This window comes from Parus major, chromosome 8 (genome assembly GCF_001522545.3).
Source record: "Parus major isolate Abel chromosome 8, Parus_major1.1, whole genome shotgun sequence".
In the NCBI taxonomy this organism is placed as follows: Eukaryota; Metazoa; Chordata; class Aves; order Passeriformes; family Paridae; genus Parus; species Parus major.
This window is the reverse complement of record NC_031777.1, coordinates 2,938,111-2,961,876: the sequence shown is the minus strand read 5'-3', so window position 1 is coordinate 2,961,876 and position 23,766 is coordinate 2,938,111. Positions and strand designations below refer to the sequence as shown.

Sequence of the window (23,766 nt, the reverse complement as noted above, 5' to 3'; positions counted from 1 at the left end):
ATTTTCATGACTCTTGGCTGGAATTGTCCCTGCTGTGTGTAAATCTTTATTGCCTCCATTTTTACACCATGTTTACTCAGTGAATATCCAGACCTACTTTGTACACATGATTTTTCAGGACACCACTTTTCCCTGCTGATTTTCTGTCTAAAATTACAGAGAATTGTATTCCCATTTTCAGCTGCTGTTTCTCAGAGGGAGCTTTTACGGAAGGAGCATTGATACAAATTTGTTTGTTTGTTTTCTGGTTTGTTTCAAATAATTGTGAATAAATTCTTCCCTTTGTATGTGGGTGTTCAGGCAGCAGAGCAAACAAGGTGGCAAGTTAGTGTGCCAAAAGGTGGCTTCAAGCATTGACTGACATTGAATGGCACTGATATTTAGGTTTGGGGATTATCTGGAGCCAAAACCATTGCTTTGAAATGGTGAACAGGGATAATAGCTGATATGGGCAGCTGGGCTGGTCTGAAAGGTGAAGAGCAGCAATGCAACAGCTTGGAATTGTGTATGGAAGCTACTGATCTCTATTAACAGCTTCTCTACTGATAATTACTGATTTTTAATGTTACAGATAACACCCACCTCGTATCTATATTTAAATACTCATTTTCAGACTGATGGCTTTTACTGGAATTGTAAAGTTACTGTCTTATTTATGGGACTGCCATGTGTGGATGCATCAGACATTTGGGGTTTGGGATTTTCCTCTCTTTTCCATGTTTAAAATAAAATAGTTGTGGATTCATTTACAAAACACAGGAAAGAAGGAAATAATACTGTTGTGATCTGATTAAGTGGGAGATAGCCTTAAAAAGTTGTTTAAGGTTTCTCAAACTTGTATTAGAGATTCAGCAATGAATTTGCAACTCTGGGTCATGACTGTGTGTGACTTGATAAGAAATTATTTAAATAAGTGACTTGTTTCCCTGAATTCAGACAAATCTGTGTTTAGGGTGCTCTTTATATTTTGAAAATATGATTCCCATTCATTATTGCTCCTTTTCTTCAAATTATTAATGTGGAACTAGACCTTGTCCCTTCAATCTCCATTTCAGTTTATGTGGAATTCCTGAAGCAAATCACAAAGTGTTTTCCTTGTAGTATTTTACTGAAGTATTTTTGTGTGTTTCATCTTAAATATTCTTATATTCAGTATCTCAAATATTCTGATTCTTTCAGATACAATTGACAGAGATGGTTTGTAGATGATAAAATAAGGTATCACTTATATTTCTCTAGGTAGCAGTGATGGTTCTGAACTCAGTGAAGAGACTTCCTGGCCAGCATTTGAAAGGTAAGAAAAACCTGTGTTTCCCTATTCACATTGTTACTTAGAGTCTCTCACATGGTCCTGAAAATGATGGTTTTTGTTAACTGAGCTAGAGATCTGTCTGTAAGAACACTAAAAAACTGTAGCAAGTTTGCTGCATCTGTTAAAGCAGCAGAGAAACACCTTCTGCTCACTAATGGTTCATAGGGCTTTTATCTAATTGTGTGCTTACCCAGTCCACAAATCCTTTAAGGAGCTCAGCCAGAGAACCATTAGACCCCAAAGGTTTTTTTATATACATGGATATCACATGTGCTGTTTGTGTTTGTCTGATTTTCATTTTCACTTGCCCTGAGACACTTCATCTGTTCATAGTCCCATTGCTCCATTGACAGTCACCTCTTTTGTCTCTCTCATCCTCTTTTCCCTTCACATTTTCATGGGAAGACACAACAATGCCTTGCTAATGTCTGATTTTTGTGGTCCAGAATTAACAAGTTGTTCTTTATCCAGCACCTGCAAGTGCTCAGGTGGCTTTGACCACTTCAGCCCATTCTCATGTTGTATTTGAGAATGTGGAAAAAGGCAAACAGCTGTAGTTTAACACAGAAAAAGGTGGAATATTCACCTTCCCACAGCTGTGTGAGAAGCACAATACAATGCATTGCTTGCTTCTATAACACAATTTCAGGTGATCCATCAGCTTCAGAGTTGCCATGAATGACTTTTGCTACCATGCTTTTACATTTTTCATAGGATTTTTTGTCAAAAAACTTTGTCTTTTTAGTTGGGAACTGTTGCCACAAACATATTCTGATAGAAGTCCTTGAAGCAATTAAAGTTCTGTGTTAATTTTGGAAGAAGTCTTTGAAAATCTCTCTGTTCCAAAGGTGAAGCCCTGGATGCCTTATGCCTGAAATATGAATACATACATGAGGAAAGTCCCTTACCAATATCATTAGGTAACATTCCACATGACCAGAGAACACAAATGGGGTGAGAAAGGCAACCTCTTAACTTGCAGGCTGCATCACAAAGCACATCCAACATTCAGAAGGTTTTCTTTCTTTTCTTTTCCTGCTGCCTTATGGAATTGTGAATTGGTATCAAATTGTTTCTCAAAGATAAAAAGTCATTAAGTTAGAAAACTTGGTGAGCTGAGTGTTTTTACCCAGACCAGCATAAGAAACTTTAAAATTTGGGTTTAAACTTATGATAACACTTTTCAGAATAGTGTGGACTTCTGAGACAAAGCAGGGGCTTTTCATCCTTGTGCTAATGAGAACTGTCAGCTCCAGGCTCCCCCAGTTAAAAGGCTTGCTCCACGTCAAACAGAAGATTCCTCCTCCAAATTCCACTTGCCTTCTGGACTTCTCTCTCTCCTGAGAGAGCTTTTGGGAACCCTGTTGGAGGTTTCATGTGTTTCAGGATGAGTTTTCTTGCCTGCTTCCAGGGAGAGGGATTAGGGTTCCTCACAGACCTTCCCCACACCATGTGTGAAATCCCTAGAGATCTGCAGCAACCTTGAGTCTGTTCCTTGGTTTATAAGATGATGAGGCAAGTTTTAAAATTTAATAGGTAATACACTGGCATGCAAGTGTCAAAGTTTAAGCTCACTAGAGAGGGTCTCTCTCTGGTTTTGGTCTGTACAGTGAAGCACAGTGGTTTCCATTCTTTATAAAGATACTTTTTTGAGGGAGAGGCATTAGTTGCCTGGAATTATCAACTCAGGCAAATTGGGATACATCTAGTGTTAATGACTATTTTCTATGCGATGCAAGTAGGAATTCAGTATTTCTCAGTGATTTAAGAACAACTTTGGGTAGGAAGGCTTAAATCTGCATCATACGCCTGAAGAGGAAGAAAACAATTCCTCCACACACAGATCCCCCAAGCAACAAAAGGAAATGTAAAGCATATTCTTGTTTTTCCTGGCCTTTCTGCTTGTAGCTGGGGAGTGAAGAAGGGATGAGAACTAGAGCCACTGATTGCTTTTAAGTGCAACAGAATCTTAGTTTGAAACTTGAGAGTTTTCAGCATTGGGGTGTCCCTTCAGGCCAATCAAAATTACTGGAAGGACTAAAATTCCAAGTCCTTACAGTTATATCCTGTTAAGGGCAGTGTATTAAGTGACACTTCAGTCTCACTGGTTGTCATCCTGAGTGTCTCTGAATAGATTTCCCTGAAATAGCAGGATTCCAAGAGTGGTAGCCTCCTTGTTATGCAAAAAAACCCCCAAGTTTAAAGGTAAGAAGAAAACATACTTAATTTGCATGCCAAATATATGTATGCAACAATAAACAGCTCCTATTTATTACTTTTTTGTTGTTGTTGTTTCATTCCCCTGTATCTTGAGTGTGTTCTAAAAAATAGTTCATAAGGTCAAAGATATCTGTTATGTCAAGAAACAAATGTTGGCAAATTGTGGAACAGGTTAGTAGATGGTGATTCATTAATATCTTTTTAATATCTTTTTAATAATAAGGTTCGTGTTTAACTGCCTGCTCCCACAGAATTGCTGATTTTCAGTCTTTCAACAGAATACAAGCAACTAGAAAAATGAATAAAAAATAGGATGTGAGGACAAAGTGCCTCAACAATGCTTTTGTTGACTAAAATGGAATTCAGTCAATTTAGGGGATCTGATTCAGAAAAACAAGGTTGAGTGAAGCAAAGCAGTGTTCAAAAGGCAGCTCTGGGGCACAACTCCTGAGTAGGGATAACAATATGGATCAGGTAAATTATTTCAAAATGTGGACCTTGCAGGTGAAGTGTACAGCGTAGATGAACTGGAAAATTGAAATATTGCTGAGCTGATTTCAGTGTTACTTAGCACAGCAGGATTTTTAAACAGTGTCAGGTGTATTTTGACAGAGCTTGTGGTTCCTTTCAGCCCAACAGCTTGTGTGTTTTCATACTCCTACAAGTTGAAACTGGTTTTGGTAGTAAGATCTAAAGTCAGATATCAAGATAAGTTTTATCAATATTGTTCCTTTACATTTATTTAGTCTAAGCTAAATGCAGACTTTGCTCTAAAAATGTGTTATTCTTCAGTGCCAGTAAAACACTTCAGTATTGTGAGTTCTGACAAAGAGAACATCTGATGAAATTAAAAACCATATTATTTACTTCTGCATGCATTTTTCTAAATAAAATTCGCTTTTTCTTTCATGGAAGAAGTGGTTTTGTGATATGCACACAAAAAAAAAAGTTCTGTGCTGTTTTAGCAGTCGTGCTGTTTGTGTGAATGAAAGTATATGTAATACCTCCAATTTATAATGGAATCCAACAGGAACAGGTTGTACCATTCTCTCGGTCCGGGGACAAGAGTGTCACGAAATGGCCATCGAGGCCACATGAAGGCCAGCAGGTACAATCCCACTGCACACAGAGGTGTCAAACCTTCCCTCTGCTGTTGGTGATTTGGTTTGGTTTAATTATTAAGTGGGTGTTTTCTGATGTTACCTTTCTAACTTACGTGTCAAAATAAAGGTAGAGACCTTTTTCTTCAGACTTAAAACTTTTCCCTTCAATGACTTACTCTATATCAGCATAAGGACTGCTCATTCCAGTCTGCAAATCCAAATTCTGAACCATTGGATCTTTCTGTCAAGGCTTAAAGATGTTTTGCCAGCGTAGCTTTTGAACTGCCTGCCCTTGTGGAGCAGTGCTGGCAGTTGTCATGGGGAAACAAAGCTCCTGGTGCTAATGGATGGCATTCCAGATGTTTTCTTTGCTGGCTGTTCTGTACTGAATTTCTTTGCTCCTCTTCCCTGAAATCAGAGAGATGCTTAAAATGAGTAACACATGCAAATTGCCCCCAGTTTAATATAAGTAATAAATGCAAGCTGACAGAGTAACATAACTGACTATTCTGATTCCTTATGGATACAGATTCTGTCTCCAGCTGTTTCACTGTAGTTGGGAAAGAAATTGCCATTAACTGTGAAACCTCTGTCATGTTAAGAAGCAAGCATTGTCTCACTGAATTACACCCATGTTCACATCTGTCAGCGTCCAAAATTGTCTCCATACCATCATCCTCAGCAGGTGCTGCAGTGAAAGTGTTTTCCACATTTCCAGTTTACTTTGGACATAGGATGGATGAAACAGCAAATCCTGGCTTCCTTCACAATGATTTTCGGGTGCTGTTTTCTTAGAAAGCTGCTGGGTTCAGCACTTCAGTTACATGCTCTGATTGACATTTACTGAAATGATTCCTGGTTTAACTTTTCTCTGATTGGAAATGTTTTTGAAGCCCGGTCAGCTTTGTAATTTTAATCAAGCTCACTTTTCTTTCCTCAGTGCTGTACCTGGCCTTTGTTTCAGCCCATTGCTCTCCGATCTTTCGTAGGGCAGATGATCAGTAGAGCACCAGTTGCATTAAAACACCTTAAAGCTGTGGTTTGGGTTTCTACTCTTTATTCCTGCTCCTGCCCACTCTCCTTGCTTTCAGATATTTTAAGTATTGTGCATGTTTGAGCTGTGCTTTGTTTTTGATGTGCTAATGGTTCTGGTGTTTCTAACCAAAAAACAGTCAAATCTTTCCTGCGAGGGCTGAAGGAGAGGTTTAACATGTACAGCAACTGTACCAATGTACTTCAAATGTTTGCTTTTTAAAATTAATCATTCTTGTCTTTCAGTCATGTTTTGAGTTTTAATTTTTTAATTGAGGATTACCTGCTTGGCTAATTAATTTTTCTGATCACTTTTGCTTGCGAGTGTTAATTCCACAACAGCAATTCCTTGTAACAGCCAAAGTCTTTTTTCCACAATGAAGTCAAATAAATAGAAAGTTGACTTTTTCAAATTACAGTAAAGATATTTGCATTAGTTTTTGGTAATGGTTGGAAAATTAGGAAAAATATTTTTTCACACAACTCTTCACATGCTCCTTTCAGCTCCCTAGAGTCTGAAGATTTGGCTGTTCATTTGTATCCAGGAGCAGTTACTATTCAAGGTGTTCTCAGGAGGAAGACTTTGTTGAAAGAAGGCAAAAAACCTACAGTAAGATTTATTTTTTTTTTAATAAGTTAATGTTCTCACTTTCTTCCTTTGCCCAGTTATAAATACAGTAAAATGGCCATTGGGCAACTAGTTCAAGTGTCTGAGATCTCCTCTTGCTGATTAAGATTTAGGGTCGTTGCCAGAGTTGCCATTCTTCTGTTTGGTGCATTTATTCAGTTTGTAAGGCTGTACACATAATCTAGGAAGCAGAAGAGAGGAGGATGCTGCATAAACTTTTCTACAATTACTGATGACTTTAAAATGCAGAGAATCATGTTTTGTCTTCCTTAACAGGAGCTAAATCCCAGCAGTCTATCAATACATTATAACCCATAGCCATTTGCATTGCAAATACTTGATCAATTGAATCAAAAATGATGATCAATTAAATCAAAATACATATTCAGGACAATGTGGGATCCTTATGGCAGCATAGATGGAATAGGAAAGGGATAGATGTACTCTGACTCCTCAAAGTGTTGTGTAGGGGTTGCAGGATGTATAGAGCAAGATGCAGAAGATTTTTCTCAGATTAGAGAGGAAAGGCACATGTTCTTTCTGCTTTCTGGAGTTTTCATGCATTCATAGGCCTGCATGAATAACAAACAGCAGCTTTGGAAACATGGCTGATGCTTGGCTGGACAGTCAGTGCTCTCATGTTCTTTCAGGGTGGTGCCTTCTCTTTCACAGCTCACTGTTATGAAGCATCTCATCCATTGCACTTTGGGGTTTGTTTGTTTGTTTTATTTTCTTTCCAGGTAGCATCTTGGACGAAATACTGGGTGGCACTGTGTGGAACCCAACTCTACTACTACGCTGCAAAGTCCCTGAAGGCTGCAGAGAGAAAACATGTATGTAAATCAGGCATGTTCCAGTATCACCTGCCAAAACTAAAATGTGATTTCCTGATGTAAACACTGAGAGTAGTTCAGGCCTTGCCTGATTTCTTGTCAGCATTATCCTGTCTCCCAGTCAGTCAGTCACCTCATATGGATATACCCCAGGGAAATATCATTTACATTTATATGCTACACCAAGAACATCTGCTTTGCATCTGCCATGTGTCTCTGACTTTGCAGGTCTTTTAGGAAAGGAACTGTGTCATTGGTCTGTCCATTTTCAAAGGCAGAAGTTCTGTCCTTGGATGATTTGAGTCTTGCAGCAGTTTGTTGCCATTTGAAATCTAAACAAGCACTGATGAGGAAAAACTGAACAGTCACAAGATACAACAATTAAACCTATACTGATTTCATCTATGTGGTAAAATTAAACCATTTGATTTTTCTGTATAATCCTGTAATCCATTAACTGCAGTGGAGTATCAAACACTTCATCTGCTCAGCAGAGAGCTGATGAAGATGTCAGATAATGCTGGGGTTCCTTTTATTTGCTGCAGCTTGATCTGAAGGAAGCTAAAAATGCTTTGCTTATGTGGGGAAGGAACGAGAGGATTTTCTGTACTCGTCCCATGGATGTAAAGATGTGCATTGTTCCTGTTTGATGTCCCTGGTTAATTATAATGATTCTCTTAAGAAACTGGGTAAAATTTGAGATGCTTGAATTTGAGTTCATTCACTACTCAGAATCATTACTTGGCTGCCTTGGCAGGTGTTTCAGGTTAATTTATGACAACTGTCACTGTAGAACATTTGCTTTGCATAGAGCTTATGGAATTTTGCAAACTGAGCTGTGCTTTTGGAATCCTTATAAAAGGGACTTTCTCTCTGGTACAAAATACTGTTTTCTTATCCTCATCTGCACATTTTTAAGTGCAGAGGGTAGAGATTTGAAGTTTAACATTTCTGATTCACAGGCTGCTGAATATTTGAAGTTGCTGTGTGGAAAGTTTGTGTATAAAGTTCTCTTAATCTAAGAGATTAATTCCCACTTTTATTGGAAATTCATTAGGAAACAGTATTATAACACTCAAAGTGGCTAACAAAAACTAATTACTTTCAGAACTATTTTATGTGGTTTCTTGGCCATCCACCCCTACTAGCTTTGCTTAGGTAAGATTGAAACTGATCCTACTTAATTTGTCTAGGCCAGGCTAAAGGTTCATTAGCCAATCCTTCTGTCTTCTGGGTGTCTTGGGAGAAGTGTGTGTGTTTGGATGCATTTGTTTCTGGCTTCAGTGAAAACTTTAGGGAAGGATTCCACCTCATTAAAAGGAAGGAACAGACTTGTAAGCTATTATGAGTAGAAATGCAAAGTATTAAAAAAAAAGGAGGAACCAGGAGAAAACTTGTGCTGGCATTATGTCACTCACAGCTAGTTGCCTGTTTTTTCTGGAAACACTGAGAAATGGAAAAGAAATTTTTGTGGTAATGTCAGACTTTGTGTTCCTGTTACTGCTGTGATTCCTTCAGGCTTTGTGCCAAAATTGCATTTTGTTTTCTTTTAGGAATAGAATATGTATTTGTAAGTCTCCCTGGTTCAGTATTCTTTACAGAATTGTGGAGGACTTTACCAGACTTGCATCTATTCATTCAGAAACTTTTTCACTCTTCTGTATTAGCATTTTAAAATAATCTAAATAGCATGCTGGCTTAGAGAACTTGAAAAAAATGCTTAGCATGGAATTATATTTGATTGGAAATTAAGTACATTGAATTCACATTGTTTACACATTTCCTTCAGAATAACAATTTCAATAATTGAAATGGTCTTCCCTTTTCTTTAGCAAAAGTAAGTGAAGGAAGAAGGTAAACAGTCTGGTATCTGATCCTTCTGAGTCTTTGTTCATGCAAAAGCCTTTACTTCACCTGGAAATACAGCCACATCCATTTAGAATGCTCTTTCAGAGATTATTTTCTAAACCTCTTGAACTGACTGCTGATATTCTCCAAGTCACTGATATGTTGTGACACCTACAACATCTAAACAGCTGGTGAACAGAGGCTTAAGAAGCCAAAATCTGTCTCACATGCTTGTGTGCTCATGTTTCTTTGTCCAAGGATGTTCCAGCAAACCAGTAAGGAAATTTGCAGAGAGAGGTGAGGAGGTGTTGGAGTCCAGGCTGCTTGCAGATTTCCCACTGGGAGCCCACCAGCCTTGTGGTTTGCAGGTACTCAGAGGAGTCTGAGCAGGGCAATTCCCAGGAGAAGGAGGAAGAGGAGTGGTAGTTAAAAGCAATGACTGCTGAAGAACATTAATTTCTTTGTAATAGTTGGCTCTATGAAGTTGGACTGAACTGTCCAGCACAACCATGGATTTGGCTGTACACAGCTTATGTCTTGCTTTCAGCTTTGTAGGGCAGCAGACAGGCTCTGGTTTTTTGTGGATGCCAAGCCTGTTGTGAAGCTCAATCTCTAATTTGGTTTCCCAGGTGCAGTCGAGGTTAACTGCAGTTTGGGTTGTCTTTTATTTAAACAGTGAGTAGTCACAGTGAACCTCTGCTTCAGAGGTTGTTAAAACACAGAGAGCATGACCTCTATGTTAAAATTAGGGTGGGAAACCTGGTAACTGCTGTTGAGGTTGAGGGATTGGTTGAAGGATTCCAGTTTATTAAAGAGACTAATAATAGGTTGTCAGTAACTTGTTCAGCTGCTCTGCCTGTGTTGTACTTCGAACCTGGCTATTGGTGGCTGAGGTTTCCATCCATTTCATTGCAGAGATATTGTACAGAGCCTCAGCTTTGGTTCTGGAGTCTGTGGAGATGACTTGTCAAGGGTCATGCTTCAGCTCACGTTTGGTTGCATTTTCAGGAAAAGTTAATCAGGGGAGAATGAAGTGCAGATGGTCAATCATCCCTAGATAGCTAGAGCATGAGTAAATGCTCCAAATACTGTCCAGTGATATTCCCAGGAGGTTCACTCTGCAAAATGAAGAGATCCAAGGCTAGATTTAGACTTTGGGGTTTTTGACTTCACAGATAAAAAGCATGATGCCATCTACTTTGAAGCACGTCTCTTTTTCAAAGATCGATACATTGGAGATTTACCTCAGCAAAATATTCCAGGCATCTTCTGGAGCCATTTAAACATCTGTCTTTTGTGCTTCCTTTCTCAAGCCCTCTGTGACATGGAAAGGAACGCTGGCAACAAAAGAGTCAGGCTGCTATATAAAGTTTCCTGGCTGGAGCTCTCATGGTAAACGTGTCTTGATTACAGGCATGCTTTTGACCATTCTGCTGCTGCAATTGCTTCAGGCAGCTTGGAATGCACCGACACTCAAAGCTCTTCCAGGCTTATAATAGCCAGCCTCTTTGGAAAATTACCTCATAAAAATCCCAGAGTAATTTCTGAAAAGGGGCAAGAAATCCCCTCCCTATTAGACACAGACAAGCCAGCTCTTCTCTTGCCTGTGGTCAAAGGCCAAGGAGTGCATCCAGTATTGTGTGCTGCATCTCCTAAGAGGAACAGCATAAAATTGGCATTGAGTTGAAATAGTGAACAGGTTCCAGTTATTACTACAGTAATGGAGAATTGTCTATAAATGAGCATGTGAACTTCAGAACCCAGAGATGTAGTACAGCACAATCTGAGAGGAATGTGTGGACAGAGGTTTTATTCTTATGCTGAAATGGAACTCACAGAGATGCCTCTTTGAAAAACTATAGCACTTGTGCACATTTAGAATAAGGCAACAGTAAGAATAGCCACTTGAACTTAGACTTAAAAGAAGCACCCTGAAAAATGGGAATACACCTGTAAAATAACTGTTTATTATCTCAGTGATTGGACCTGCCAATTTCTGTGACAACACAGAATTCATGAGAGATTTCTCCCTGCTTGTAGGTACTTGGAAAGCAATAAAGACTTTTTATGCTTCATGCCTGAGCACAAACCCTGGTTAGTTCGAAGCCTTCCATTGCATGCTATAATCAGAATTAGATCAATTCATTTGCATTCCAGAAAACTTGGTGCTTGTGGCTCAGGCTCTTTCACTGAAAAACTCTGGTGAAGAATGCTGTCATTCTGGGAAGGATGTTCAGCCACTGAGAAAAGTATTTGAATATTAGAAACCTGTAGAATCTCAGCAGGAGACGTGGAGGAGGAGATTTGTAGGTGCCAAAGTGTTGGAGTGAAAAGTCTGTTCACAGATTAATTCTGAATTTTTGATTCAAAGATTGACTTATAAAAGCCTTTGAGCTCAGAACAACAACAGCAAAAATCAATTATGTGAAGCCTAGTGCCAGAGCTGTGCAGTTTTCCATGTGTATAATAAGAGTCATTCCAGTGGCCTATATTACAAAAAGCAAATAGGAACCAGGAACATTAAATTACAATGAAGCTTTCATTCCCTTCATGTTAACAAAGCAGAATTGCTGTTAGCAAGGCTCTGTGCATCAGCAGAGGCTGAGCTGCCCTGGGGGACTGTGTAAACATGGAATACAAATCCAGCTGAGCACAGGGATGGAAAGCTGACATGTGTTTCAAGTGATGACGGATTGACACTGGCAGGAAACACTTTCCTTCTGTGGAGCTTTTCATTTTATGGAGAAGCACCATGATTAACTGATGGTTTTGAGTGGAAAGGCAAGGAGCTCTAGCAGTTTGGATGTCAGGTTGACATATTGGATACCTGTTGGGATATACAGCTAGGATAGGAAAGCTCATTGTGTTGTTTCCATTAAACTGTAGAAATAAGTGTTGTTCAAGAGGTACATTTTGATCTGTAATCCATTAAATCATGCTTTGTGACTCAAATTTCCATCTCTGTGGAAAGGACCGTTTGATGTTTTAGGACTGCTTGGAAGTTTGCATTTTGCAGGTCCCTTGTAAGTGTTGTGTCATCATACTTTTTGAGGCACTGTTGTCAGTGAGTTCATAACAAATTCTTTATATACACTTCCTTTTTTTAAAATAACTCATGAGCTATATCCTTAACTTTATTCCCTTTCCTTGTCTTTATTCCTTCTTACAGATAAAATGCCTTAATTTGCACTACAGACTGGCATTACTTACTGCCTCCTCAAAGAAATTCCAGTTTCTGTTTGAAAAGGAGTTCCAGCCCCCACTGTAATGAAATTTTATCTAATAGAGCTTTATAATTTACCTCCTCCTCTTTTGGTGCTTTACCACATCTGTCCACCTCTGAATGTTACTTAATTTTAGTGTGTGTATCCAAAGAGCCTGGACTCTTAAACTATTTTGAACTTTGTTTAAATGCTTTTTCTTTCATCTACTGGTCTAACATTTGTTCATTCTAGGTTCTAATGGATTTTAAACTAGGGTTTAAAATGTAGCCAGTTGTGCAAGTCCCAGACAGATAAACTTACCTGGACAATGGCTTCAAACTGACAAAAGACGGGGTTAGATGGGATATTAGGGAGAAATTCCTCCCTGTGAGAGTGGTGAAGCCCTGGCACAGGTTGCCCAGAGAAGCTGTGGCTGCCCCTGGATCCCTGGAATTGTTCAAGGCCAGGCTGGATGGGGCTTGGACCAGCCTGATCTAATGGAAGGTGTCTCTGCCTGTGGCAGAGGGATTGAATGAGATGATCTTTAATGTCCCTTCCAACCCAAAACATTCAGTGATTTTGTGATGATTCCGTGGCCTTCCAAGTCTTTGGTTAACCTGTGGCATAGGTTAGAATAACTGACATTAGATTTGGAATACAATTTTATTTATAAAGCAGCTGTATTCCCATGCAGAGAACATTCTTTCTTACAAACTCTTACTTTGCTCATGATACCTTCAGACTTACTACCAGTAGCTCTTTCCTTGGTTGAACCAGAGTTCCAGGATTGTAAAACTAAAGCAACAGTTCTAAAATGGAGCAAAAGTAACTTGATATTTAACATTGCACATCTACCTTGTGGTATTATACAGTGGGTTGACACAACACATTAGCATGAAGAATAAAAGTATTTTAGAACTATAGATTAATTTTAATGTCTTCACCACGTGACACCATCATTTTGAACATCATGTTGATAAAAGAGTGTGACTGCCCATTTCTGGGCACTTGTTTATTGAATTTACATCCTCACTTGATCCATTTATTTAATCAGATCATCATATTTAATTACACAGTTGTGTTATCTTGTCCCCAGGACTCATGTTATGTTTAATTACAGAGTACTATAATAATAACTGCATGCTGTGAATACTTATAGCACAGGCAATCTCATTTCTTCTGTTTGTGAACAGTGGAGGGAATAGTTTGGCATTTATTAATACTCTTTTGAACTATACTGTATGTTCAAATAAGCACTAATGTGGTAAGGAGTGCAGTGTGGATTAGATGTCTAACAAGCTTTTGCAGATTGTGATACTCCTTTTAATTTGTTTTGAATATCATTCATTGTCTTAAGTTCTGTTTTCTCTAATTTTCCACAGCCTGTGTTAATTGTCTTAATCTTATTGAGTGCTCTGCTTCATTTGAAGTTACCCAGTCTTTAACAGTGAGAGGATCTGACTTTCTGGGTACTTGTTGTGTGCAGATCTCTTGTTTGAATTCCATTTTCATATCTGTTTGTGTTTCCAGTTCAAATCCACACCGAGTAAGAGCGTCTCAGTGGTGGGCTGGATGGTGATGATGGCAGACGACCCTGAGCATCCAGATCTCTTCTTACTGACTGATTCTGAGAAGGGTAAGCAGTGCACTGATTCCCAGAATAAACATTCTCTTTGCTGAGGTCATTTGTCAGCAAATAAATGAGCAAGGAAAAGGTGACATCGTTCCAGTTTCAGCTGCTCTCCAATATATCACCTTAGCCTTTAGAATGCTATGGGAGCAACAATCCATGGAGAATCCTTAGAATATTCTTTGAGTTGTAGGAACTCTCCAAACTCTTTAACAAACTCTCTGGAGTCCCCCAGATGTGATTTTAATTGGAAGTATTCATCTGTATTCTTTTAAACCATATTTAGAACACTTTGAGGCATTTTCACATGTGTGAAAATATAAGTAACAATAAAAAAAAACAGGATTCAGCTAACACTAGCTGCTTGAGCAGTCCCTTCTCTCCAAATGAAAACCAAAACCCAAACCATCTGTTCAAATGTAGTGCTATTACCAGGAAAAACCCCTCAGAGATCTTACTGTTATGTGGAGAAGCCTGTGGATGTCCATTACTCCAACAGAGTGCCTGCTTTCAGCTAAAACACTGAAGAAAATGTTACTTTTCCACAGCACTTAAAATTGTGAAGAAATAACATTATTAAAAGTTCTGATAAAGGAGCTTAAAATTATTTATTGCTTTGTCTGCTTCAAGTACATTTCATTTCCAAACATCTCTCCTAGCACCACTGATATGAAGTATGAATTGGGAGTGCTTGTCAGTTTAAACCCTGCAACAGCAATCTGAAATGTTTTTGTAACACTTGACCTTCCTGAACCCAAACAAGCACTTTGTAACTTCAGCCACTGAAAATACTAGTCTGAAGTGTATCAATACATTTAGGAGTAATGTTCAGATATTTCCAAATGTAGCTTTCCAGGGTTCATTTCAGTGATATCTTGCACTTCCTTAAAAAATCATGATATTATAAACGAATTGAAGTAACAGCAGTGAACAAAACCACTTTTGTTTTGAGGGATGTTTTGTTCTTTCCCAACTGACACAGGCATTTGTTGAAATCTAGAAAGTTGGAAAGGAAGAGAGGCAAGCTGAAACTTCTCTTCAATAGGTCAAGCAATTGCACTCTTCCAGACAAAGTATTGCAATATTCCAGACAAAGGGTAAAGTTATGTGGACCATCTATTAGTAAATCTTCTCATAATATTTCAATTTAGAGGCACTTGAATATGGGTGGGATTTAAGTGTTTAAAAAGGAGCACTGTTTATGTTTCTTCATCCGTTGTTTTTCTCTTTTTTAGGAAATTCATATAAATTTCAAGCTGGAAACAAAAATAACGCAACACTCTGGTTTAAACACCTGAGTGCTGCCTGCCAAAGCAACAGACAACAGGTGAGAGCAAGACAATGAAAATTAATCAGCTTTTGAGAGCTCAGAACTGATGGATCTTTGAGCTGGCCAAGCTGTCACTGAGGGCTTTGTGTGTTCCCTGAGCATCCTCTCCACCTGTTTCAGCTGATTGATTTGCCTTGGCTTTTCTGTTTGGCCCTTTGCAAACAAGTCCTCAGAGCTTCTGGGGTAATGAAGAAAGATTTAGGGCTACCTTGAGACTAACTTAAAGCAATTGGGGAAATAGAAGGAATGGTATAAAATATCTGTCTGAGTGGCAGTATTTTTGACTTGCCCATTTGAAAAAGGCTGTTGCACAATTATATAAAAAGCTGTAACCTGCAGCATTCAATATCAATTCCAGATAACTCTCCTGAAGTGCCTTTTTTCAGGTCATGGACATAGATATTTTCTGCTGTGTATGTATTTTGTATTCCTAAAATGTATAGAAAGTATTTTAGCCCTTGGTACATTTTCCAGCCTTTGAAAGCAAAAGTAGCATTTTCCATTAATAAAAAGGAAGATAAGACTGCTCCAACCCCTATTAAATGCTGTTCTCATATAAATTCTTACTGACCTTTTTCATCAGCAAAATCCTTTTTAAGTTACTTTGTCTCCTTGAACTCTTCCTTCTCTTTGCACATTTGTTTATGGAGCTCCCAGAGCAGAAATCCTACTGAATTTCAAGGGGAAACAAAAAGGCTTTTCCAGATACTTCTGTGCTTTCTTGTTTAATTCTGCTTCTAAGAGAGATCTTAAGTGAGGAGGGTTGCAGAAGCTCCTGTGAAGGTATTTGAGACAGTGCAAAGGAGAGGAAATTGTGTTCCTGGCTGGAGAAAGTGGGGATAGCAGCAAATAGTGGCAAAGAGTTTGCAAGTAATTGGTGAAAAACTCCTCTGAAGACAGCTCTGGTTCAGTAAGGGTTGGCAATACTGTTAATAACTGTTAACAGCATAACTGCCTTAGAAAAATTGGATGTTTAAATGTGTTCTCAATGGAAAATAAACACCTAGTCTGTTAAATAGCAATAGCTGAGTAATAGTAAGAACTATTTTAATAGATACTGTTTCTGATTTTGATGGTGCAGCTTTAGCCCAGTTGAGCGTTCTTGCTTCTACAGGTAAATGGTAAATGCAAAGCAAGAAATGCTTGATTCATGTCTGACCAAACTGACTATTTATTGACAGCTGTCAGGAATGTGGTGGCTCTTTAGTAACCTGACTAAAGATGAGATGTTGCTGTCAGATTCCCGATGGAGAGAAAATGGAGATATAAACTAATGTATTGCAAACATTTGCTTTGGTCTTTGTGAAAGGGAGTGATATCTGCAGCAGACATTCAGGTTTGCTATGGGAAAAGCCCTAAGGGGCCTACATCAATACTGAACTGTGTGCCAAGAATTTTCTAGCTGGGGCTCAGGTGAGAGGGTTCCATTTGTCTAGCAGAGCTGAGATTTATGATGTTAAGGTTGTTTTGCTGGCAACTTAAATGTCATCAAAATTAGGAAGTTCTATGGCCATATAAGCAAATTGCAAACCTCACAGCAGTTTAATATTTTTGTTATACCCGTGGTCTCTACAGCTCTAAGTATATTTTTACTGCTGGATGATGATTGCATTCCTTCTCTCCTTTTTTAAAGACACAATGATGTGCATTTCAACAAAGTGTCTAGTTTGTGAAATAGTTGAATGCAAGTAGCTACTATCTGAAGTGAATTCTTCTATCATTTATATTTTTGTTTTCAGGTTCCTGCCAACTTGATGACCTTTGAATAACAGTTAAATTCAAAACAATAAAAAAGGACAATTTAAACCATGTCATAATTGAGAACAAGGTCCTGATGAAAAATGTGCCAGCTGTATTCTGTGCCAGAACAGAACCTGTCAACTCGATTTCTGAACTCTGGAGCCCTGAACAAGACCACTAATGGTTGGGGAGTGGAGTCCCCCAGATTAAAAATGGAGTTGCAACATGTATTGCCATGGACCATGCTTCGTTATGTTCTCAGAACTGACCTGTGGAAACCACTGCCTTAAAGAGTGAAAGGAAAAACAACAAGAAACACCAAATAGTGTGTGTGAAACTTCTGGCGGTGCTGTGCTTGAGTTAAATAGATTGTAGCTAGTTTTGAGTTTCTTTTAACTTTATACTAATTTTGAAAATAACTCACCTTTTTAGGCATTCTTAAGAAAAGAGGTAAACTGGTATTTAAGAGTTGTATCAAAAGCTGTGTATGAACCAGGTAAAAGGTACTACATGTTCTGGAGATGTTGTTTAAGCTATACCAGGAATCCTGGAGGGGAGCTTGTCCCAGGCACACCTAGCCTGGAGCAGTGTTATTTCTCTCAGACCTGTAAGAAATGTAACACAACTGCAAGTTCAGAGCAACACTGAGCTTGCAAACCTTTGTCCTCTATGGGAGCCAGACTGCTACAGTGGCACAGAGGCTGAGCCAAAAATCGGTTTGGTACGTTTTGACCTAATCTCTGATGAAAAACATGTGGTTTGGGCACTTGGGGGAGGGGGGTGTGGGGTGCATACAAGACAAAACTGAAAGCACTGTTGGGTCAGAACTGAGTGGTTTTGTCCCATTTGTTTCTATGCCTGTGATTCTCCTACACAGAAAAGGTGAATAACAAAACACCAACACCTGGGTACAGCTCACTGAGATGCTTGACTTTGGGTATCTGCTAATTATCAGTTAGGGACCACTGTTAGTGTGTGGTGTTTCATAATATCACTTCAGATGGACATTTTAAAAAAGATAGAGGCACAATTTCAAGCTTTCATGTTCTCATTTGGCAATAATTGATTTTAGTATCTGTCTTGGTCAAAGTAGTTGACGTTGTGTGGTGTTGATAACATGGCCTAAAGCAGACCTTACATACAGAAGCTCTTTTGATCTTCAGGCAATTGACTAATTTATTAGAAGGTAGGATAACCTAAGGAGAGAAAAGGTGTGGGGCCATCAAAATTCCATCCTTGACAGGAATCATTCTTGGTCACTGAAATTACTCACAGAGAAAAACATAATGGTTGTAAAAAGGGAGCTGTGCTTTATGTGTGTGTTTGATGCTTAAGACTTTGATTCTTGCTTTATTGGAGTTTCCTTGACGTCACCTAGTTTCCTGGATGATTGGTCTTCCTTTAATCTTCAAAAATATGATCTTTGTAAATCAAGGAAACATTGTCCAAAATATGACTCTGATATTGGAACTTTGAAGTCTGTGAAAAAGTAGTAACTGTTCCATTGACATTGTGGTTTAGTGACCGTAAATATGCTTGCAGATTCCACCATGAATTCTCCTTTTTAAACAGAAACAAGCTACCTACCAGTCTGTTTCAGAGTTCTCTGACTATCTAATAAAGGTTTCTACTAGTAGTTGTTATTTTGAAAATGTATAGTTTGTTTATTGCATCTGAGTAGAAGCCTATAAATTCACATTTGAGGGTTGTTTTTTGTTTTTTTTTCCAGAGTCAAATTAATCACGTAATGGAAATGATTAATTTTTGATTTCTGGCAGGCAAAAAGAAGGATAATCCAGTCTCATAGTAAACAAAACAAAACACAAAAACCCCAACCACTTGGTGATGTGTAATAGGGTGGTTTATGTTTCCAAGAATTGTTCTGAATTGGCTCTTGTTAGAAAGAAAAACACTAGAAGGATGCTTCTGTTGGAATTACACCACAAGGACTATGAGAATTTGGCTCCCCTTGCAGTTCTTTTGTTGCTGTTTTTTTTTTATGTGGGGAATGAATAGTCTGTTCTGAAGTCATGAATTTTGGGAAGGGGTTGCTTGTGCTGAATCCTTCTGTAATTCACACATCTCCCAAGTTTACTCACATTGGGTGTATAGTAAAGACAACATCCTCACAACCAGCAGTGTTACTTAGTAGAATTTGCACAACTTGAGTTTGATTTTTTTATGTTTTAGAACTTACTTAATGTGTGTTTCTTCTCAATGACTGTTTGTTTGGGGTTTTTTTTAACAATTTGTGCCCTTTTTTTTAAGCATTGTGGATAAATAGCCTGTGGATTTTGAATTTTTAAATAAGCTATTTTAGGTTCATTGCAGCATATAACTGTATCTGTTCTTTTGTTAGTGAAAGGAAACATGCAACTGGGAGCCACTGACAGCCCACAGCTTTTCTAAGGACAGAGCCAGGTCAGGATGTGTCATTTATTACTGGATTTTTGCATTTTTCCAGCTGTTTTGAGTTAGGTTTTTATGGTAGGAGGATGGTGGGGAAAACAATTCACAAATCATCCTTTAATGAATTGTTGCTGTTACCAGCTTTCATTATCCTTAGGCCTCCTACTCTTGCTTGTTTTCTGCCCTCAGATCTGCTGGGTTTTTGTGGGAGAGGTTGAATGTTGTGGGAGGAGTTTCTTGAAATGTGTAGCCAGAATGACTGGAGTGAGTAATGACAACACAGGAAGTATTTTTGGCACTTGTTTCACTGAGTAGTTTGGTAACACACAAACACTGACATTTCTAGAGCTGGAGATAAATGGTGCTCAGAAAGAGGTGCTGGCCATAGAAAGACTCAGACAAGTCAAATACACTGCAAAGAATGTACTCATGCTCTTTTTATTTTTTAAAAAAAAGGAGTTTAAAAAGATAAATAACTGAAAGTATTGCTGAGAAAACAAGGAGAGCAGCAAGCTCATGGTATGCAGGTAAGAATGTCAGGCAGACTGCTTCAGACAGTTGACACTTTGATTTTCATTTTTAATGTGTTGCTCTAATTGTTTATCTTGGTAATAACTGCTGAACCACTTCAGCTAATATTTGTCACTTTATCCATTAATGTTTTGATTTTGAAACTAAAGATGCCCTTGCAATTCCTTGTTTTGGCCACTTTTGAGCAAAAATTATTTAGAGGAGCTCTTCTAGCAGGACTTCAAATATGAATATTAATTATCTGACTGATAACCAGCCTTTTAGATAAACTAAAAGTTTTGGGAAAGATTAAGCAACAGGGAATATCTGGTTTATGAAATTGGTTTGTTGCATAAAAAATATATAACATTTCACTGCTTAGTGCTAACTTTAATTAATCTGTTCTACTTTTGGCTATGTTTTTCAAACCTGACTTCTATTCCAGTGTCCTTAGAAGGAAAATAATTTTTGTAACTTTTTATTTTTAAAAAATTCTGGTAGTTTGAATAAACATAGCTCATCCCAGACACTTTTTCATTTTCAGATGTCTATTTCATGCCAGAGGAGTATTACTCAAGCTATTATGAATCATTAAGTATTTAGGTGCACATTATAGGCATTAAAAATACAAATACTAAATGAAGTCACATAAATACTTAATGAATGAGCTTTAGCACCCAGTTTTAAAATAGTGTTTAGAGAAGTATGCACATTGGAAAACATACTGGAAGCAAAAGGAAGCATAAAAAAACACAGCAGGGTTTTATTAGTTATCTGCTCCTCACTAGAAGTAAAATAATTTAATGTTTCTTGCAACATCAGCCTCCTGTATTTGCATTTCCATGTTTTCAGCACTAGTCCTCCTCTGTTAGTATCAGATATAACACATGGTGACAGCAAATCCTCTCTCCCAGCAGAAGACAGGTTTTTGTTGCAGGTTTTTGTGCTGCTGAGGCCCACGAGAAGTAGAGGTCCCTTTTGACAAAAGGCAAGTTCATCTTATGGTTTTGATTAACTGTAAGAAATCTTGTCCAAATCAAGGTAAAACATGGGATGTTTTTTGTCCTCTGGCTCTGTCAGTGGCCTTTTTCCTCATTACTTGTGTTTTTAAATTTTTTTGGTGTTCTTACTCACCAACACTAGTAGTTCCAACCTTATTCATGGCTGGCTCTTAGTGCTGCCTGTTGGAGCACCAAGACCCCAAGACTGGTACTAAACCACATCTGTGAATTGTCTCTTCTTCCTCCAAGGAGACAGCTGTGAAAGTTTTGTTATTATTCTTTAATATTAGCGTTTTTCTTTAATTTACCTCTAAAAGCAGCTTGTGCATAAGGTGGTTTGGCTTGGGAAAGTTGCCATCGAAAGGATCTGTGTGAGTGGACCTGGAATTCTTTCCTAGGGTTTATCCCTTCTTTTAAAAAACCATCATTCCAATTTGTAGTGCATGAAGAGGGCGAGTGCTTGGATTTGAGGAGGACTTTTGTCAGTGCCTTATTCTTAACTTAAAGACCAATTCCTTTATTTCAGTGGTGAGTCCCACCATGGCAGACTTGCAGGCTGTGTCCTCAGTGTTCCAAGGGGTGACATTCCTGACAGCCACTGCATTTCTGCAGCAGTCACTTGCTTTGATCAGTGTAAAATAGCTGTGGCTTGAGTTGCTTTAGTATTATTTCTGTATTTGAATAGCCTCCTTTTAGGAAAAAAATGCAGAGGTTTTTTGGTAGCTTGGGCTTGTTCAGCTTTTATCAGAAGTAGCTCAGACCTCTTAAAAATTAACTTATTTTTATTTTGGTATGTCTCTTGAGTAGATTTAGTGGGTGGGGGTGGAAGTGAAGAGCATAGTCCACGTCATGGTCTAGACCACATGAGCTCAAGAGCTCTCACATTATTAGGAAGGAGCTTGCTTTTGTCTGTCCCACTTTGATGTAAACACTGAGGAGCATTCTTAGGAGACGATTTATCTTGCAAGCCTTTTGTTAATGTAAAATAAACACCACAGGAAAAAAACTGTGGCTTGGATAAATCTTAGTCTTAATATCCCAAAAGCTCAGTTTTGTATATTGTATTTCTAGTGCCAACACCATGTAGGGAGCACTGTCCTTCACTAAAACAACTGCTAGAGACTGTTTTAGCAGCAAAGGCTTCAGAAGCTTTGGAATTAGAAATGGAAGAAAGAATGTGTTGTTCTTAAGCAAGTAAATATTTGTTTTCCTGGAGTACATCCTTACAAAAACACAGCAGTCTTACCATAGTCTTTTTATTAATTCAGATGTTGGAAGGATAATTTGAAAATTAATCTCATGCTTTCTAAGAACATTCCAAGAGAGCAGAAAGGTCAAAGGGGAAAATACAAATTACTTGATGTAGCTTTGGCAGAATTGAGCTGACAAGTTTTCTCCAAGTTACTAAGTTGCTAAGGAAAAGGAGGTGTATAAAATGTAATGAAATGCAAGTTCCTGCAGATCATGGCAAGGTTCTGGCTGGTGGCCTGGTCTTGCTCTTGAGTGACTAAAACCACCGTAAATACTCCATTTCCTTTGTGTGCTTGATTATTATTATTTCTCTTTATTCGGGTGGGTTCTGGCCTTCATGTGTGTTTGCTGAAGTAATTTCTTACCATTCCAAAGCTGTTCACAGCTGAAACTGCAAAGCAGACAAGCAGTATAAGTTGATTAAATGTTGAAGTAAAGGGTTCTGGGGTGCCTGGTTTACTGGCACTTCTGGCTCCTTGTGTGCAGGAGTATATCCATTCAAATCCTACTGAACTGGAGTGGGAAAAGCACCAGGAAAGAGAGATGTGTTTTACAATAATCCTGTAAGGACCAGCCATCACTGGAAGGGGGATCAAGGTGTCATGCAGTAAACACAAGCCATTTTTAATGTTCCCTGCTGGTGTGAGGCATTCCAGGGATGGAGGGATTGCACTATGATCTCGCTGAGTGATGTGCAGTTTGGCTGTCCTCAAGCCTCTTCCTTCACCTTTTTTAATACTTTATTCTGTGTGTGCGTGTGAAAACTGTGTGTTTGCATAAGCTAGTTTAAATGAATTTAAGAGCAGGTTTCAAAAATCTTTCCTACTGAAATAAATGATTTAAAAGATGGCCTGTGTCTGAAGTTTTAATTTCTCATTTAAAAAAAAAATGCATCCAAACTCCAGCTAGGTTTTGCAACATGGAATTTGACTGTCTTTTGGAATGGTGCTGAAATCAGCTGGAGTTTTAGTGGCATTTTTCAATGAACCTCTGAAATGAAGCATGTAAAGATATCATTGTCTGCTGGTATAGAAGAACTCTAAAGATGAGCAGGGAAGTACAGTTCATTGAAGAGATATATCTCTGGTCTCAGAGATTGTTCTGTTAAATGATGTGGTTTTTCTCTCCTTGGTAGCTTGTCAGATTTTTTTTTTTTTTCTGTTATCTCTATACTTAAAGCTGTGGTAAATTTAAACTCACTTAAAGTTGTCATCAGGCAGATTGGCTCTTAAGGTGCAGCTACATGGAAGATAAATTGAAAATTAAGAATGAATAATAGCATGCAAAGCCTTGTATTTCCTTAGCTCTTTGTTTGGTGTTGCTTCCCTGCTCTCTGTGCCTTTGTAATGCTGTGAAGCCTTACTGATCATACAGTCCTGGAGGAAATGCTGTGGGGTCAGGCTGTGAAATGCTTGTCAGAGTGTGAGCCTTGGGCTTCTTTGCCTTTTCTCCTTAATGGAACCATTCATTTCAAATGTATTTACAAAGAGAGAAGGAATAAAGTAGATTTTTGTAACCCCCTCCTTTTTCTTATTTCCAGATTACTGAGTTTGAGAAATGTTTTGTGTTCAGTAGTGTGAAAAGAAACACAAAAATAGTGAGTTGGTGACTGTGACTTTTCCCTTCTCCTCCTTCTCCTCCTTCTCCTCCTTCTCCTCCTTCTCCTCCTTCTCCTCCTTCTCCTCCTTCTCCTCCTTCTCCTCCTTCTCCTCCTTC

The 23,766-nt window shown here is 38.4% G+C and overlaps 1 protein-coding gene across 3 annotated transcripts in view; it reads left to right on the top strand.

Moving 5' to 3' along the window:
• Positions 1 to 22,899, top strand: part of RALGPS2 (Ral GEF with PH domain and SH3 binding motif 2) — a 113,394-nt gene extending 90,495 nt beyond the window's left edge. For 2 of the 3 annotated variants that reach the window (XM_015636512.2, XM_015636513.2), the window contains exons 14-20: positions 1,240 to 1,294; positions 4,563 to 4,640; positions 6,172 to 6,277; positions 7,036 to 7,128; positions 13,710 to 13,815; positions 15,045 to 15,136; positions 16,879 to 22,899. In XM_015636512.2, coding sequence (XP_015491998.1) covers positions 1,240 to 1,294; positions 4,563 to 4,640; positions 6,172 to 6,277; positions 7,036 to 7,128; positions 13,710 to 13,815; positions 15,045 to 15,136; positions 16,879 to 16,908 — 560 coding nt within the window. In that variant the 3' untranslated portion in view covers positions 16,909 to 22,899. The remainder of the gene's footprint in view (positions 1 to 1,239; positions 1,295 to 4,562; positions 4,641 to 6,171; positions 6,278 to 7,035; positions 7,129 to 13,709; positions 13,816 to 15,044; positions 15,137 to 16,878) is intronic. The other variant, XM_015636511.1, reaches the window with a different exon arrangement.
• The last annotated feature ends 867 nt before the right edge of the window (positions 22,900 to 23,766 follow it).